At 41.8% G+C, this 18,609-nt stretch overlaps 1 protein-coding gene across 1 annotated transcript in view; it reads left to right on the forward strand.

The window, feature by feature from the left end:
* Window positions 1–18,609, forward strand: part of LOC147747769 (uncharacterized) — an 802,967-nt gene that overhangs the window by 541,771 nt on the left and 242,587 nt on the right. Inside the window, exon 49 of the mRNA XM_086926120.1 lies at window positions 17,041–17,107. Coding sequence (XP_086782246.1) covers window positions 17,041–17,107 — 67 coding nt within the window. The remainder of the gene's footprint in view (window positions 1–17,040; window positions 17,108–18,609) is intronic.

Genomic DNA, 18,609 nt, shown 5'->3' on the forward strand with positions numbered 1-18,609 from the left:
GATCAGCAGGGTGGGGCAGCGCTGCGAGAACCAAGCTCGGCATCAGATGGGTACCCGGGCCCACCGTGCCGACCAGCGGGTCCCCGGTCTTCTGCTACCCACTTACGGGTGAGAAAGATCCTTATCGCGGGGTCCCTATTCGGGCGCCATCTGATAAGCGTGGCTCAAATCCACCCGAGTGACTTACCGCACTTGCCTATAATTACCATATAGGAAGTCAGCCGGACAGTGGAGAAGAATAAACAAAAGTCTTTATTAGGCCAAACAACACTCATATGAGAGGGCCCTGTCCGACCTCACTCCTAGGAGTGCGAACGAGAGGACTGACTCTCTGCATCACAGCAATACATTATAATGCAATACAGTAACGAGGGGTACGCCCCTTGTGGAAAATTACCGAGCCTCAGACCAGTGTACAATGCTCTCATACAGCAGGCATCTGCACCTGCAAGGGATACATTATTATCTCTACTCAAGGCCATGGAGCTAGGCTTCGGCGTCTCTGGGCATGAGAACATTACTGATAAAGAGACTTGTTAGTTTCGGCCACAGTAAGCTGAGAAACGAAAACTGCTGTCTTAGTACATTTCTGTATTCCTGCGGGAGGGGCATATGAGCGAGCAGGGCCCACAGGCACTGAGGGTTCACGCAAAATGGTGGCACACAGGCTAAGCTAAGAAACTAATATGATCACACATACATTTGAATATAGGCAATGAATGAGAATAGAAATTCAGCATAAGTGCATATACGAACTACATTAGTTAGTCATATGATGCTAACTCGCACATTATCATAGGGTAATTAGGGCATCGAAAAGTGAATTCTATCACCGCCGTGGAACCCTTCCTGGCTTTTGCCTGTGAAATGTCCACTCCTGGGCACCCCCAAGGTGAAGCCAGGCATCCCAGCATTGTTGGGGCCGTTGAGGAGATTAAGCAAGCTATTGCCCAGAGTTGCAGAGTGGGACCCACATAGGCACCGAGGCGAGAATTATCAGGTCTGAGGAAATTGAGCCCAAGATCCGCCGAGGCGGGAATTGAACCCTGGTCCCAGGCCAGACCTCTGCATCAGGGTCTGCCGCTCTAACCATTGAGCCACACTTCTCCACAATATCATGATCAGTAGACACAGAAGATACAGACTTGCTAGAAAGACAGAGTGACCAGGTATATCTGCAGAGGTGAGCAGTGGCAGCTGCTACACTGAAGATTGATGATAATCCAGTCACAATAGAAGATCCCTCTGAACCAGTCACACAAAGGTAAGGCCTTCGCCCAGAGTAGCATCACATTTTCTTTTATTTTCTATTGGATGGGGAAGCAATATGAGTTGTAACCACCCCCCCCCCCCTCTTGCCCAGTGACAGAAAGGGAGTGCCCTAGGTCTCATCCCTTGCTTTGTTTAACGGTTTCAGACTTTCATTTAATATTTGCGGTATGTGAACTCTCCTTTTTTCCACAATGGTACAGCAGGATATTTTGCAGCTTTTCCTCCCCTGCCAGTCACAAGGGCCAGGATTTTAGTTTCTTTTGTCACCCCTAGATTCAAGAGCTTTAACACGTGTCACCCAAGAACATGCCATGTAATTTTTTTTAATCACCCCACTTTGTACAAGGGGCGGGGTGATGTGTATCTCCATTCTCCCTGCCTTTCACCAAGTCCAGGGCAATATGTTTCCTCATCCCAGCCTTGCCCAAGGGTAGCTGTAAGCCACCACTGTGAACTATTCAGCATTAGCAACACGGTGCAGAGGTAGCTCTGAGTTATCCTACTCCTTGATGGACAAAATGGTATTTTGGTGCGATGAGGAACGGGGCAGTTCAAAACTACCCTAGTTCCTCAGACAATACCAGTCCGGGTGCTGGGGCAGGTTTGAGCTTCCCCATTCATTGTAGTCCTCCAAAATATTTTCTCCCCAATTGGGAGGACAGATTTCAGCTGCCTAACCACCATCTTTGCAATTCAGAACATGCGCTGACACAGGTCTGAGTTTCCTTGCTCCTCTGCAATGTGGCACAATCTTCTTGCAGTAGTAGGGTATCTGTTAGCATTATCTTTAGCAACAACTACCTCACCCATAGGCAAAGTAAGAAGAGTGCCTAATTCTCCTCTGACCTTGGGCAAGGCATGGGGAGAAGGATGCAAATGTGCCCCCATTCTTAGGCAATGCACAGGGTAAGGGACCCTAGTCTCCACCTATAGGGCCATGTTGAGAAGTGTAATCAAATTCCCCTACACATGTTAAATATGAGGGCAAAATCCTCCATGAACTTGGTCAATATGAAGGCGAAATCCCCCCATACTTGGTAAATGTGTGGTGGATTTAAGAGAAAGAGTCCTGTGCTACCCCCATATGCAGGTATGGTGGGAATGAATAACCAAAGTTCCTTGCACTTGGGGGATGCAAGGACCCCAGCCTTTCAAGGCCTCCATATATTTGTATTCCCCTCCCACCACATTCTGTATATTTGAGGGTTGGGTACCGGTGATGGTGATTCTCTCTTTGAGATATACCAAACTGGTATGAGAGGCCAGGGATGGACCTACATAGGTGAGAGTGTAAAATGAAACACACCTCAAGGAAACCTAAAAGTATAACATACATTGTATACAAAAATAGCCAGTATGCAAGCAAAACAATAAACAAATTGTTGTTTCGACAGACACGAGCTTCTGGACAGACTCCAGTTGGAGCATATAATGATAAAATCCAAACATTTTTAGCAGACTTTTATTCAGTGAATGGGAAGTTGATCATGTAATTGAAACTGCTACTTGTGCACTACTAACTAATGATTAGATGACAGGATCTTCCCATGAGACAGAATGTGTAAAGTCCTTGAATTCTACATAGAGAAATACAAACAAGTGCTTACTCCACAACTTTCTATAATTTACGCTTCTTGATGTCAATACTCAAAATGAGGCAATGCTTACTACACAGGGCACAAAATATAAATAGGACAACACAAAGAAAATGGCTTCTAGAACACAGAGATAGATGTAATGTCCCAACGTTTGGATTTAATATATCTGAGGACATTTAAAACCACCACCAGGACAGAGGACTGGAGGGGCACCACTTGTGGGGGGGTTTAGGACGTACTCAGGCTGGGTCAATGTGCGAGTTCAAAATGGTTGGAGCCTTTTCTGTCCCTGAGGCTCTGATAAGGAGTCCAGCCAGCTAACCCTTTGAATTACTTTGGTAGTCCTAGGTTCAAGAAGTGGAACATGGCTCAAACAGCTGGTCAGACCTCTGTGTGTTCAAGGCAGGCTTCAGGCAAGGAAGCACTCCTTCCAGATGTAGCAAATAATCCTTCTGAAGTGCACAGGTGGCCACAACAGCAAGCAGTCCTCTGAGAGTCCTTTTACAGGTCCAGAAAGTGAACTGAAGAGTGGATCTGAGGATCCTATTTTTAAACCTGGTACCATCTTTGAAGTAGCAGAACTTTCCCATATAATTTCCTTTGAAGTGCTTGGAGTTTCCTTCCTTCTCTACCCTGTCTTTATGCTAGCTGCATAAACAATGCAGTAGGTATAAGTCCTTTGTGCGAAGGCAAGGGACAGCCTTTCAGTTGGAAGTATTGCTGCGCCCATCTCTGCCCCCCATCCTGCCAGTGATGGCCCATCCACGCACACCTAATCCCTCTATTGAGTGACTGTTTGGGAGGAATATACAAAGTCCAACTGCCAGCTACACCCACTCATGTGACCCAGGAACAGGCTGTAGGCACACAATAGTTAGGACAGGAAAATGGCAACATTCTACATATGGCTTGGGTATCATTGTGTTTGTTAATAATTAGATAGGTACCGCATTGTATTAGCTCAGGCATTCACCCTATGGTTTGGGTATTATTGTGTTAGTTAATCATTGTTTCCCATTATGTTAGTCCCATATGTTGCTGTAGGGATGATGCAACCTTTTCTATTTGTCTCCATTTAATTTTCACATTGGTTTATGTTTTCAACATAAGTCTTGTTGATTTCATGCTTTACCGCTTTTTGATTGATTTAATATCTTCACCCTGCATGCGTGTTTTTTTTCGTCGGGTTAACTTTATTAATTTGTTCACCGAACACAACAGTTTACGTTTAGTCCCATCTCTATAGCCACTATGCACGTTAGGCACGTAATGACCGGCACTTGTTTAAATAACTCAGAGCAACGTACACAGATTTACTCGCTTTGTGCATTCTTTGCATCTGGGACCACAGTTTCTTGGCATCATGACAGTACGATCTTGCGACCCGGTAAGGCATGAGCAACCCTTTGTAAAATAAATTAATGTCTTGCACGATGTCCCGCGTTGTGCCCGTTCTTGATGATTTTTGTGTAGTACAGCTGAGGGTTTTTTATACCGTGTTGTTGGATTGACTCTTATCGTTAGAGGTGCGCTGACTCATCATACTTGCTTGTATTTCAAAATTCACTATACCATCGCATGTTTGTGAGATGGTCTTGATGCACGTGGGCAACAGTTTTTGTTCAAGCATGTTACGGCACGTCGGTTTCTTTTGTTTAAAAACCTTGATACCGCATTTATATCAGCTCCTTTTTCGTGCATTTTACTTCACTTTTTTTAGCACTTTGGTTATCCTTGGTTTTTCTTCTATGGTTTTTCAGCCTGTCAACATCAAGTACATTTGCCTTGCCCTCCAATGAGCTTTGTTATTTTTCACTCATCTTTGATACTGTATGATTCATTAGCAGTTACTGTTATTGACTTATACGTTAATGTTTTTAGATTCACCTGATGGAGAGCTAGTGAAAAAGCCCGAAATACATTGGGGGAAATCACTTTGCTGATCATCTTGCTGACATTTAAGCATTTTTGAGTTCCTTTCATGAACTTGATTTCATCTGCAACTTACCAAAATAAAAGCAGCTTGAATAATTCTTCACGCCTGATCAGCTTCTGAAAGACTGAATGCAGTGATTGATCTGTGGTTTAAAAAGTTTAAAAACTGTTTTCATTTGTAAATATTTGTACATTTGGCGCATTAAGTTTATGTCTACTTATTTTTAGGTGACTTGTACGTAGTGCACTTAGTATTCTCGGATACACATCTGGGTTTGAAAGTTACCATTCTAAAAGTGGCATTTTCAAAATTGTAACTTAAAATTGCAATTCTCTAATAGCATGACAAGAGAATCTGGATTTTGATTAAAGACACAAGGGCTAACATTATGTCCAGTTCTTTTAATGCTAACTTCAAGCAGTCACTTAGAAGCAATACATCATAAAGTGAAAAAGATCTAGAATAGAATCTTCCAAATGTACAATAGCCATTCATATAGGATAAGCTGCCTCTTTTAAATGCGAGGCAATGAGGCAAGTCTTTGTCTATATAACATTTTCTTTAAGTTTCTTCTTTCTTCTCTATGTTTTTTTCTGTGCATTCCAACGGATAGAAACAATGAAAGTTGAATGAAGAGGACACAGAGTTAATTCTTTCTGAACCTACAGAAACAGCAGTATAGATGAACCAGTTATGTGAAGTTATCTGAAATAAGAAAGAGTATAAATGCTCCGTTGTCATGTAACTGAGAAAGGTGTAATATCAAAGCGTCCAAATTATAAGATATTTTTAACAATTTGTTGAAAAAAGGTTGTATGAAACTTTCAACTATATATTGAATAAAGTTTGTATGAAATTTTTAACAATACATTGAATAAAGGTTATATCATAAATTAAGTAATTTATTTATCATCCATCCGGAGGGGGAGGGTGGAATAATGTTAGACTCTGGGTCTTTAATGAAAACCAGCTTCTCTTGTTATGTTATTAGGAGAATCACAATTTCATTACAAGACCAGAGGCTACCATTATGCATGCTGGTGGTTTAGTAACACTACGTCTGACATTTGTTTAATAGGTTTACAATACTGTTTAGCAAAAGTGTTAGAATTTGACCAATCAGCTGCTATAAGAATGTGATCTAGTTTACCCCTTTTCATAAAATGATTCGCTAGCCATAGCGCCCCCTATTGAGTGTGCCTGGAACCTTTTTAGGTCAATACCAGCTGATTGCTTTGTATATTTAACCCCCCTGCTATAGAAGCTGATGTAATGGGTTTGAAGGGTTTCACAAAAGAGATAAGTATTGGTTAACACCATTTGCACAATGTTTGCTCATTCTTGCATCATATTCTGTCATACAATCTACCACACAAAGTTTTTTGCATGCTATAAACTTTGGGTAGAAAATTGTATGTGACATAGTCTTAGTTATCTTAATATTCTCAAAATTGATATCAAAGGCTTCATAGACACTGTTATTTACTTCTAGTGCTTTAACCCCTTCTCTGCTAGGACTCCCCCCCCCCATGCTAAGCCTTTTTTGGCTATTTGGGGTAGTGCGCACTTAGGCCCCTGTAACTTTTTGACCACATAAGGTATCCACGCCAAATTTGCGTCCTTTTCTTCCAACATCATGGGGATTCTAAAGGTACCCAGGGTTTGTGGATTCCCCTGGAGGGGGTCCCAGAAATTAGCCAAAATACTGCAACATTTTTTGGGGGGGAGGAAATGGGAAAAACGGGATGCAAATGAAAGCGTCTGGGTTTTTTCCTGCAAATGTTATCAAAAAAGGGGTTGCGGGGCTGAAATCACCATTTTCCCAGATTTTAGGGAATGACAGACTTTTGTCAGAAAACCAACATTTTTTACACAGTTTGGGCATTTTTCTTGGACATAGCCTATTTTTGCTATTTTTAGTGCTTTCAACCTCCTTTCAGTTAATGGTAAAAATGAGTATGAAAGCAATAATGGCTCCTGGAAAGCTATACATTTTAGAAAAGTAGACAAAATAATGAATTCAGTAACGGGTCATTTGTGTAAATCCATCAAGGTTTCTTTATAGAAACTAGCAGTTAAATATTGGAAGAATTGAAAATTAGTTGAAAAAATCAGCCTTTTGTGTCAATGTTTTCACCTGCAACTTCTTGTAAATATGACAGCTCTTTGAAAGCAATATACCGTTACATCTGCTGGACCTTCCTGGTTGTGGAGATATATATGACTTGTAGGTTCACCAAGAACAAGACGAACCCAGAGTCAAAAACTGAGTAGCATTTTGCATGGGCTTTTTCTTATGTACCGGGTATTCAGCAATTATTGAGTGAAAATGTATATATGGAAAAATCGGTAGAAAAGACACCTATGTACTTCTGAAATGGGTACAAATTATAGAGTTTAGAAACAGTACATATTTGCACATTTTCAAAATTGGGAATACTCATACTAGCATGATAATTATTTGTCATTTTTCCAAATGACTTCTTTTTTGCACAATGTCTTTCATTTGGAAGGCAGAAATGCATCAAAACTGAATAGGTATTAACAGTTACTTTACAAATCTGAATTACCCTAAGTCTCCCGATAAAAATGGTACCTCACTTGTGTGGGTAGGCATAGTGTCCACGACCGGAAAGGGTTCAAAACCCAACGTGAGTACACCACAATTTCACAATGAAAATGTACCCTTTTTTTGCGAAGTGTGTAGCTGTCGTTTTTTAACCCTAGCTCTGCCGGCACCCAGGGAAACCTGGCAAACCTATACATTTTTATAAACTAGACACCCTAGGGAGTCCAGTTTGGGGTGACTTGACTGCCTACCACCAGGTTATGTTACCCAGAATCCCTTGCAAACCTTAGAAATTGTCAAAAAAGACATATTTTCCCCACATTTCTGTGGTGAAAAGTGTTGGAATCTGCGTGGAATTTCCCTAGATGGCCGCCGAGCACGGGGCCAAAAACCCAGGTGACCCCCTTTGCAAAAGCAGGTGGTTTTGAGATAGGCAATTTTGATGTCGCCTCACTACGTTTGGGGCTCTTGCCTGTCGCGGGTACTTGGGCCTCCCACACAAGTGAGGCACCATTTTTATTGGGAGACCTGGGGGAAGGCTGAGTGGTAAGAAATTTGTGTGAGCCCAGTGATGCCACACTTTCCCAACCAAAAATGTGTGAAAAAGTGAATTTTTCAGCTGAAATTGAGGTTTGCAGGGAATTCTGGGTGAGGAAACGTTGGGGAATCCACACAAGCCATACCTCCCTGGAAGCCCCTGGGTGTCTACTTTGCAGAAATGTGTAGGTTTGGTAGGTTTCCCTTTATGGCTGCCGAGCAGGGGACCAAAAGCCCAGTTGACCCCCCTTACAAATCCAAGTGGTTTTGAAATAGGCAATTTTGATGTTGCCTCACTACGTTTGGGCCCTTGCCGCTTGCAGGTACTTGCGCCTCCCACACAAGTGAGGCACCATCTTTATCAGGAGACCTGGAGGAGCGCTGAGTGGTAGGAAATTTGTGTGAGCCTGGTGATGCCACACTTTCCCACACAAAAATGTGTGAAAAAATTGATTTTTTCAGCTAAAATAGAGGTTTGCAAGGGATTCTGGGTAAGGGAATAGTGGGGGGTCCACGCAAGCCATACCTCCTAGGAAGCCCCCGGGTGTCTAGTTTCACCCTCCTGTGGCAATCCCCAAGCAGGGATCCACTGGGTAGTGGTACCATTGGTAAGGGGAGATTCCTCCCTTTCTAACGATACCTCTCTCGTATTTTTACATGCTCACGGGGCTGAGATAGCCCCCTGAGCACATAGAAAGGGAAACTGAAATGAGCCTCTTGGCTCATTTCAGTTTCGGTTTCACTGAAATGACGTCAGCAGACGGATTTTAGGGGGTGGGTGTGATGACGAGCTGAGCTCGTCATCAGCACACGAGCACTGTGTGCCATGACGAGCTCAGCTCGCCATCAGCAGGGAAGGGTTTAACCTCTGATACTCTATGGCATGATATTAAGCCGAGTAGAGAGACTAGTTTTATAGAAAATCTCTTCTTATCTAGGTATGTGTTCTCAGGCCAGGTAGTAAAAACGGTCTAGTAGTAACTTAACATCCCATAGGGTTTTGTATTTAGATTCAGGTGGTCACCTTAGTCTGATACTTTTCATAACTTTGCATTTTATGGCATTTTTCCCTATAGTCTTGCAATTTATTAGAGCGTGGCCTGCTTAAATAGCTAAAATGTAGCAATTAATTGATCTGTAAGTAATTCATCTCTCATATTCAACAAAAAAAAGTTTGCTTCATGTACGATAGGAGCCTCATGGAAACCAAATTCTTCTCCAGCCATCAGCATACCCAAGTTCTCCAGATGCCATTGTTTCTATAGTGGGTTCCAGTAGCTCACGACTCTTGGAGGAGTATAGTAGCTTGTCTCAAAGGTCTATTACCTCATTAGATATCTTGACATTTTCCAAGGAGGAAAGTTCAAAGTCCCTGTCTAGACTAAGGGATGTTCCCTTCCGTCTAGGTCTCTTAAAAGGCCTTCTGCAGCAGGAAGTAGAAAGGGTATTTTGCAGGCTAATTCCAAGCTCATTGGAAACCACGCCTGGGAGGGCCAGTAAGGGGTTATTAGTACTAAAGAGCATTGGTCTTGTTTCAGTTTCTGGAGGATAATTGTAAATAGGGAAATGCGTATGTTTGAACTCCTTTCCATGGTTGGAAAAAGGCATCAACTGCTTGAGCCCCGCAGTCTGTCATCAAGCTGAAATATTTCTGCGGTTGGAATGTCAGTCTGCTTGCAAAAAGATCTACTTCCACAGGGCCCCAGAACTGATTTAAAGTTCTGATGGCTTTCAGATTGAGTTTCCAGTCGCTGTGGACTTGGAGGAGCCTTGAATTACAGTCTGCAGTGATGTTGCCTTTTCCCGGTAAGTATTCTTCTTTTAGGGCTATCTTGTATTCTAGACAGAACATCCAGAGTTTTTTGGCTAGCTTCGATACGTCTGAGGTATTTATACCCCCAAATTGATTTATTTATGCCACAGCCGGTACATTGTCCATTATTAGAATAACCGATCTGCCTTGTAGGGAATGTTGGAAGCTCATTAGAGCGTAAAAGCCAGTAGTTAATTCTAGGTAGTTTATGTGGTGTGAGCTCTCTGTATCGGGCCATAGACCTCTCTTGCTTTGATTCTGTAAGCATGCTCCCCAGCCATGAAGGCTCACATCTGACTCTACAATGAATTCTGGGGAGTTTCCAAAAATGGCTTTGCCATTCCAGGCATCTAATTTGGCCTCGAGGTCTAGGGTTACTTTGTCTCCGTACCATAGTCCAGCACAGAGGGCTTTTATCCTTCACTCTTTGAAGGGCTCGATAATGTAAAGGTCCAGGAAGATAGCTTGGATAGAGGAAGATAGGAGGCCAAGGAGTCTGGCTAGTTCTCTTAGGGACAAAAGGTATCACTTTAATAAAAGTTGTATTTCTTTGCAAATTTTCGTGATTTTCTTCTTGGGTAGTAGCAAAAGCAATTTTATTGTGTCTACTGTGAATCCCAAGAATTCCAATGATTTTGAGGGAGTTGTGATGGATTTTCCTTTGTTTATTATTAAGCCAAGGCTCTCTAAGAGATTTCCAGCTATATTCAGGACTTGAAGAATCTGAGAGTGGTGCTGGGACATAATGACAATGTCACCAGGGAGCAGAGGATAGCCCAAAGAGGAGAGCTTGGAATTGGAACAGTCAACAGTTCCATTTAATTTGGAGGTATGGTTGGAACTCTGGGGATTGTGAAGTAGTATCTTTCAAGTTCAACTTCTCTAGCCAGTCCTTTTATAGAAGCATGTCTCTCTGGAGGTGGATAGCCTCCATGTTGAAGGGTCTGTGGATGAGAGATTTGTTCAATTGTCTCAGGTTGATGACTGGTCTCCAACCCTTGCCTTTTATTTTCATATGATCCCATGGTACTTCTATATTTGCTCCTTTCTCTATCATGGACATTACCTCTTCCTCTACAATTTTCTGTTGTTCTGTGGCCCATACTAGGTTTCCTAGGGGTGAGGATTGTGTGGGTGTTTTTGAAAATTCAATTTTAAAGCCTTGAATGGCTTCTAAAGGGGTCTTATGTAATTGTTTTCCAAGTCTGTGAAAAGAATCTATTTCGACCTCCCACCTTTCCCGGGAAAAAAGAAGAATGAGGGTTGTTAGTACTCGCTCTGGAAATTACTGGAGTCTTGTCCGTGTGCTCTGAATCCTCTAGAGTGGCAGGGTCTTTCTCTCTGGGGGTAGATTGGTAGGGTGATAGTCACCTAGTAAGGTCAACCAAAGCCTTGTTGTCTGTAGAAGAGCCTTTGGTAGGAACGGCCGGTAGAGCGGCCCCTTCTCTCGGCCCTGGCAAAAACACTAGGGTTGAATACCCAATGCATGCTGTTCTGAGCCTTGTCTAGGGCTGTGAAGGTTGCAACATATTTGCCTAAGGTCCTGATTGTGTCCTCTCTGAATAGGAGTTATTTGGGGTTTGCTTAGGGTTCTTGGTAAGCCATGTCGCTCAGCTTAGTGTTGAGCTTGGTAAGGACTACTCTTCATCGCTCTGTATTTATCCCTGCATTCGAGTTCCCCAATAGGATCAAGATTTTCTGACTCCATCCTCTTAGTAGATCTAAGTCTAACAGTGTACCATTAATGTGGCTGTCTTCCGCCATATCAATTATTCTAGTCAGTGGGCCTAAAATGTGAAGCATGCAATCCTGGCAGGTCATCAGTGACCTTTCCATGCCCTTCCTGGGGTCTGTACCGAGTTTGAATAGGAATTTAATTCTGGGTCAAGGTTGGGTATCAGGCATACCTTTTCTTGAACCACTGGTCTGGGACATTTTGTCCTTAGTATTTTTTGTGTTTCTCTTTCTAGGGGATTCCTAATCTATATTTTTATGAATTTGGTTAAGTGATCTTGGAGCCACCTTTCTGAGCTCCCCGGGTGTCTGATATTATGTGGGGTTTGCAGCCATTATCCCGCATTTTTTATCCCGCAGACTTTCAGTCCGCATACCATTATCCCGCATGGTCATTGACCTCGCATACCATTATCCCGCATTATTTCAAAACGCATGTGCATTTATCACGCTTGCCTTTACAACGAATTACGTTTTAAAGGAATGTATGGTAAATGCATTTGCGTTGTGAAAACCACGATGACGAGAGAGGTAAGTGGGTTTTAGTTTATTTTTTCGTTGGTTAGTGATTGTGTAGTGTAGTGTTGTGTAGTGTAGTATTGTGTTAGTGTAGTGTAGAGTTGTGGTGGTTGTTTAGTGAAGGGGCGTGCTGGGGGAAGTGTTATAGGGTTTAGGGTTGTGTTGTAGTGTTTGCGTAGTGTAGGGTCATGCTGGGGGTAGTGTTTTAGGGTTTAGGGTAGTGTTGTAGTGTTTGCGTAGTGTAGGGTCATGCTGGGGGTAGTGTTTTAGGGTTTATGGTAGTGTTGTAGTGTTTGTGTAGTGTAGGGTCATGCTGGGGGTAGTGTTTTAGGGTTTAGGGTAGTGATGTAGTGTTTGCGTAGTGTAGGGTTATGCTGGTGGTAGTGTTTTAGGGTTTAGGGTAGTGTTGTAGTGTTTGCGTAGTGTACGGTCATGCTGGGGGTAGTGTTTTAGGGTTTAGGGTAGTGTTGTAGTGTTTGCGTAGTGTAGGGTCATGCTGGGGGTAGTGTTTTAGGGTTTAGGGTAGTGTTGTAGTGTTTGCGTAGTGTAGGGTCATGCTGGGGGTAGTGTTTTAGGGATTAGGGTAGTGTTGTAGTGTTTGCGTAGTGTAGGGTCATGCTGGGGGTAGTGTTTTAGGGTTTAGGGTAGTGTTGTAGTGTTTGCGTAGTGTAGGGTCATGCTGGGGTGTAGTGTTTTAGGGTTTTGGGTAATGTTGTAGTGTAGGGTCATGCAGGGGTAGTGTTGTAGGGTTTAGGGTAGTGTTGTAGTGTTTGTGTAGGGAAGTAAAGTGCTTTATGGTAGTTTTGGTAGTGTTGGGGGGTCGTGCTGGGTTTTACATTAGAGTGTAGGGTAGTGTAGTGTAGGGTAATGTACTTTTACTTACCTTTACATCTTTTACAACGAGTATACCTTTAACATGCATGCCTTATCGTTGTAAAGGCATGCGTGCTAAAGGCATATTCATTCTAAAAGTTTTCGTTCTTTTATTTTGCGGACTTATAGTACCTGCGGGATTTTTTTGTGGACTGATGGTATGCGGATGGTATGCGGGATTACGTCATATATTCATTATGTGGAGAGAACATCTCCTACCCAGTGGGTTGGCTATAATTTCTTTAGAAGACGAAGGGAGCTCTTTCTCTGATAAGGGAATCTCAAAGTCTAGATCATCCTGGTCTAGGTCAAAGATGTATTCATCCAATGGGTTCATGTTTTGGCCCCCCTGTGTTTCAATTTCAAGATGTTGTGTATTATGAAGAGCACTTAGATAATGAGTGCCACTTTGGACACCTTGATAGGTTGTGTCGCCTAGAACACCTGATACTTAGGAGTGAGTAAACCTCCCCTATATTTTGAGGTGCTTAGACCTCCTTTATATGATGAGGTGCGTAGACCTCCCCAGGTTTTTGAGTTGCTTAGATCTCCCAAATGTGCTCATCGGGCTTGTTCTTTCAATGTTGTTGTTTTTCTTTAATCTTTTGTCCCTTTTTTATTGTATTCCCTGTTTTGGTCTTTCTGGGTTTTCAATAGTGCCCTATTCTTCGTCAATTAATGGTCTTTTGGTTGACATGACCTGGTTGAGTGTTTTGTGCATGTCAGTGATAGGTATCTCAAGATCATCTGATTATACCACAGACATGTTAGATTCTACACTCCTTTATGGGTTGTAGTACTTATTAATATATATAGATGGCTTTGAAGCAGGCGACCTGACTTATTAGTAAGGTTCAGAGGAGCTTATGTAAATTGGGCTTTGTTAGATGAGCTTAAGTAAATTAAGGCTTTGTTGCATCAGGTCTTTCAATTTTTTTTCTCCTTTACTGTAAAGTGGGGTTTTTGGTGTAAAAATAGCTTTTGGGTACTTGCGGTCTCAGTCAGCAGCTGATCACGGGAGCGTTCAATTGCCAGAGTTCCTGACTTCAGATATATTCACGCGCGATCAGCTGTTGATTTACTGTGATGCCCAGACACCCTCTAAACTACAGGGGGTTGCCCGGGAAACAATTTAATTAGCAACCAGGGGTAGTTATGTTATGGAGGCCTTGCCTGGGACACTTTTATATAGTAGTTTCCTCTGGCCGCCTCCGGAATTAAATTAGGGTAGTGCTGAGGGTCTTTTCCCAGCTCCCAGAGTTGTTGCTTGCCTTGGATTTGACTGCAGCATTCTCCGTGTGCTGTGTATGTGGCTGTTTCTAAGGTACTTTCCTCGGATTTCCTCCTGATGTGCATTGATGAAGTGCTGGGAAGAGACCCGATTAAATGCTGTTTGCTGAACCATAGCGAGAGGGGTAAAGTTAAAAAAAAAAAGATATTTATTGATTTATGTTATTGGAGTTCTCAATTATTCTGTATTTCGGGGTAGCCCGTGATGGGGGGAATATGCAGGTTGAGGTCGGGGATGAGGGCGGAGGTGGGAGAGGTGCAGGATCTCCATAAATTCAAAATCGGTTAGATGTGAGCCGAGATTAAGGATACATTCAAGGTCAAAGAGTCACAAGTCTATTCAGAAAGGTATACAAATTAAGTTGAAAAGGGCGCAAGTCTATTAAAAAAGGTATACAAATTAGGTTGAGAAAACATACATACACATGTAGTTGCCCATTCTAAAAGATACAGGTCATACATGAAAGTGAAGAGAAAATGTACTTTTCTGCCCGGAGCCACATTTAAAAGAGGCAGCCTATCCAATGTGCATGGCTATTGTACATCTGGAAGACTCTATTCTAGATCTATTTCACTTCATGAAGTATTGCTTCTAAGTGGCTGTTTGAAGTTAGCATTAAAAGAAATATGCATAATGGTAGCCTTTGGTCTTGTAATAAAATCTAGATAGCATTTGAAAAAAAGGCATACCATTGAAACCCTGATAGTGACATGTACATAAGTATAGAATTTCTAGGCCTAACTCCATATATTTGTAACTTGGTGGTATATTTATCTTAAAGGTACATAGATGTGAAGTTAGAAATAGTAAATGTATTCTTCCCTACACACAAGTACCTTTCGATATTTTGTCCCTCGTTATTCTATCCATAATATTCTTGTAGGTCGATATTCTGGGGATCAATAATCAGTAGTATAATCACATTCTGGTACCACACCCCTTATGATGATAAAGGAGAGCATTGGATAGTAATTGAATGCTGTCTGTCTTATGTAACTTGTGGTGGGCACTGTTTGATGCTTAATAACGGAGAAGCTTATACCCCTGTACATAGGTTCTAACCACCCTGGAAATAATTGTGTCTTCATAGCTTGTTTTCACTTCGAAGTATGCCATCTGTGGCGAATGCATAAAGTAAATGTATAGGCTGGAAAAATATGGTTCAGAAACTCATTAAGTAGCAACCCAGACAAAAACTAAGATTGATTAATTGAAACAAGTAACAGTAAAATGCATCTCAAAGGTTCTTGGATAGTGAGAGAGCGCAATTTGAATGAAAAAGTATGTATATGCCGTATGTACAAGCCCATGGCGTAAAGTCAACTAATATAACTTGAGAGATGAGAAATGTATCCGTATTTACTCACGAGTGTTTTATTAGCAATAAGGGAGCCCCTATAGAGTATGGGCTAATGTAGAAATGTGTGGAAATGCTTAGAAATATTAGATGTGTTAATCCGGTTCCATGTTATGTAGCTGCTAAATGAAGAAGGATGTAAATGTAAAATGAAGAAACGTGCAGACCACATGGCACTGTGTAAGAACGAAATGTAACATTGCATCTTTCACGTAGCATGGATTCAGTATTATCCAATGATTTTGCTTACATATATGTTAAAGGCTGTATTTTATATGAGTGTTTTTATAACAAGAGTGGTGTGTTAGAATATTATTTTAAGTTAAGAAATAAGGGTTCACAGAGTATAGACTACTGCACATAATTTAGTAGGCCAGGAGAGATAAAGGGTTGTCTTTGATCTGCACGTGTGAGCTAAAAGTCAAAAGCCTCGTTAAAATAAATTGCCAATGCTGGTCGAAGTTTTACGGCCTAGGCCGATAAGGGGAGCCTGGAATTTGGGGCCCTGCTTCGAAGTGTCTGTTTGCAGGTGCGAGGGGGGTACCAATCAAAAGCTTGATGAATAGAGCTCTGTTTGAGGAGATAGGCTCGGGTCCGGAGGAGTCAACCGGAATGTCATGGGGGTACCGGCACACTGGAGACGGCGCCTTGGAAGCAAGGTCAACTTAAACAGACGATCCGAAGAAACGAAACTATGGAAAAAACCAGAAACGAGACCACATGAATTGTGTACGTGGTGGGCGTCTCAAGGGGCGTTCCACCCACATTGTGATTTTGTATTAGGTACAGCACCCCGGGGAGGAGGTAGAGCAGATGGCCTGAGGACCCTTAGAGAGCGGATGGGTAGGCAGAAAGGGTACTGCTACACGAAATAGGTTTCCATCTGAGACTAAGAGATTGAGCCTCTTCGGAAGTCCAACGGCTGACACCTTTTTAGGTAAAGAACCTGTTAAGTAGGGATGTCACCTAGGCTAGTGTAGGGTCAGCTTAACCTGATTCTTTTCTATTCTGTAAATGACGCTTAAGATCCATTTTGTGTCAATGATATTCAACTTACTGATTTTTGAATTGGTTTTAGTGGTTTTCTTCTGTCGATTGAGATCTCTCAGAGAGTTTATGTTCATCCTATTACCTGTGTATCTTTTGAACATTATATTGAGGTGTTTATACTTGCAACTGATTTTGGCTTTATAATAAATCTTTAAAACTTTTCCGTAGTAAGTGGTTCTTTAGAGTTGCGTCTGTCTTTGGGGTTGATTTGACTTATGTAGGGTTTGCCTTTTACTCAATGACAGTCAATAATCGATCCAAAAGGGACTTAAGTGAGATAAGAATTAGGGTGATCAGATAATCGATCAAAATCTCACGTCCGCAATAGTATTACATCAGTTACGTTTGTGAGTCAGAGTACCTTACCTATTGAACATGATATAAAGTTATAAAGTTCTTCAGTGCGCACAATGTTAATTGATTCTGATGAATTCTCTCTCTCTCTCTCTGCATTACCTTCTTTTTCTCTCTCTCTCACTGTCTCATTCTAGAGTTATTTGCCCAGAAGGATGCCAGAGTCATGAAGCTGTGGTGTGGGGGACTGATATCTACACAGATGTAAGATTAAGATAGAGCAGAATTTGTACAGTTTGCATCCATTCTCTGTGTTTATCCTTTATTTGTAGAAGCAAGATACATATGGAGGAACTATGGCACACGTGGGGGTGATAATCTTAACAAACAACAATACAGCAGATGGTCATAACATGGTAGTCAGATATACACAATGATGTAAAATCACCACTTGGCATAATTATTTTTGCCATCCTTGAGTGCCACTGCTAATCTATTTTTTGTAGAAACAAGGGTAGTAAAAATTCATGTTAAATTTAGTGGCTAAAGTTTTTTTTCTCCCGGAATCGGTTTCTCTATTTCCCATGATTGGGTATCTTCTTGCTTTTTGATGTTTGCCTATTTTACAGAACGACGCATGAGTAAAAGGCTTAATGATGAAGGTGTAGGCCTGGGGTAGAGCTGGGTCTGAGATCACATGGAGTTCTCCCATTGCTTTGATTTGTGTAGGTCATCTTCTTGTGTTTAAGTGTCTGTGTGAACACAGAGTAGGATGTACTTACCCTTTTCTGCCTACAATGGTGATTGTCATTTTATTTTTTAATGCTGTTTGGTACGTCAGACATATCAACGAAGGATAGAAAGCAGTAAATCGCTAGTATGTTCATCATGATAAATTAGTCAAAATATGCCAGCTGACCTCAATGACTGCATCTTCCTATCCATTATTTGGGGAATTATATTGGGGTATATTATCAAGGGATTTATCTCTGATTTTTTGGCTTTAAAAGCCAAGAAAGCGGAGATAAAATTATCTCCCTATTAGCAACAGGGTGCTAACACGCAAATTCGCATGTTAGCACCCTTTTTCTCTAAGCTTCCCCTTGCATCTCTAATGAGATGCAAAGGGGGCGTTCCAGAGAAAAATAATAGGAGAAATGTTGTTAAGCGACATTTCTCCTATTATCAAGGATTTTGCTAACCCTGTTAGTGATAAAAAAAGCAGCGCTAACCGCGGTTAGCACTGCTTTTTTTACACCTGGTATTTTCCTGACTTAGCCATGATATCCTATGGAAGGTGGATATCATGGCTAAGTTTGCGAGCCCCTATTATCAAGCTAACGCCAAACTTCGAGAGATTATCGTTGGTTTTCCAGAGATAATCTCTCAATTGGCAGTTAGCCCGAGGATTTTTTTCACTTCTGAGATAAACCTTGCTAATAGCAAGTTATCTCTGCGATAATTTCCAGCGATGCTTAGCGTTAAAAAATTTGTTGCTAAGCATCGTTAGCGGTAAATATCGCTAAACGTTGGTAATATGCCCCTATATTTTTCCTACCCTTAGAAGAACTATGGGGCATATTATCAAGAAAGGGCATTACATTATCGCCGCTTTTATCGGCAGGAAACTGTCGATAAAGCAGCGATAATGGGCTTGATAATATGCTCTATAAATTCCAATCGAAGCCCATGTTAGATGTAAAGACATGTAACATGGGCTTCGATTGGAATTCCATAGAGCATATTATCAAGCCCATTATCGCCGC

Source organism: Lissotriton vulgaris, chromosome 1_1 (assembly GCF_964263255.1).
Source record: "Lissotriton vulgaris chromosome 1_1, aLisVul1.2, whole genome shotgun sequence".
NCBI classification, from domain to species: domain Eukaryota; kingdom Metazoa; phylum Chordata; class Amphibia; order Caudata; family Salamandridae; genus Lissotriton; species Lissotriton vulgaris.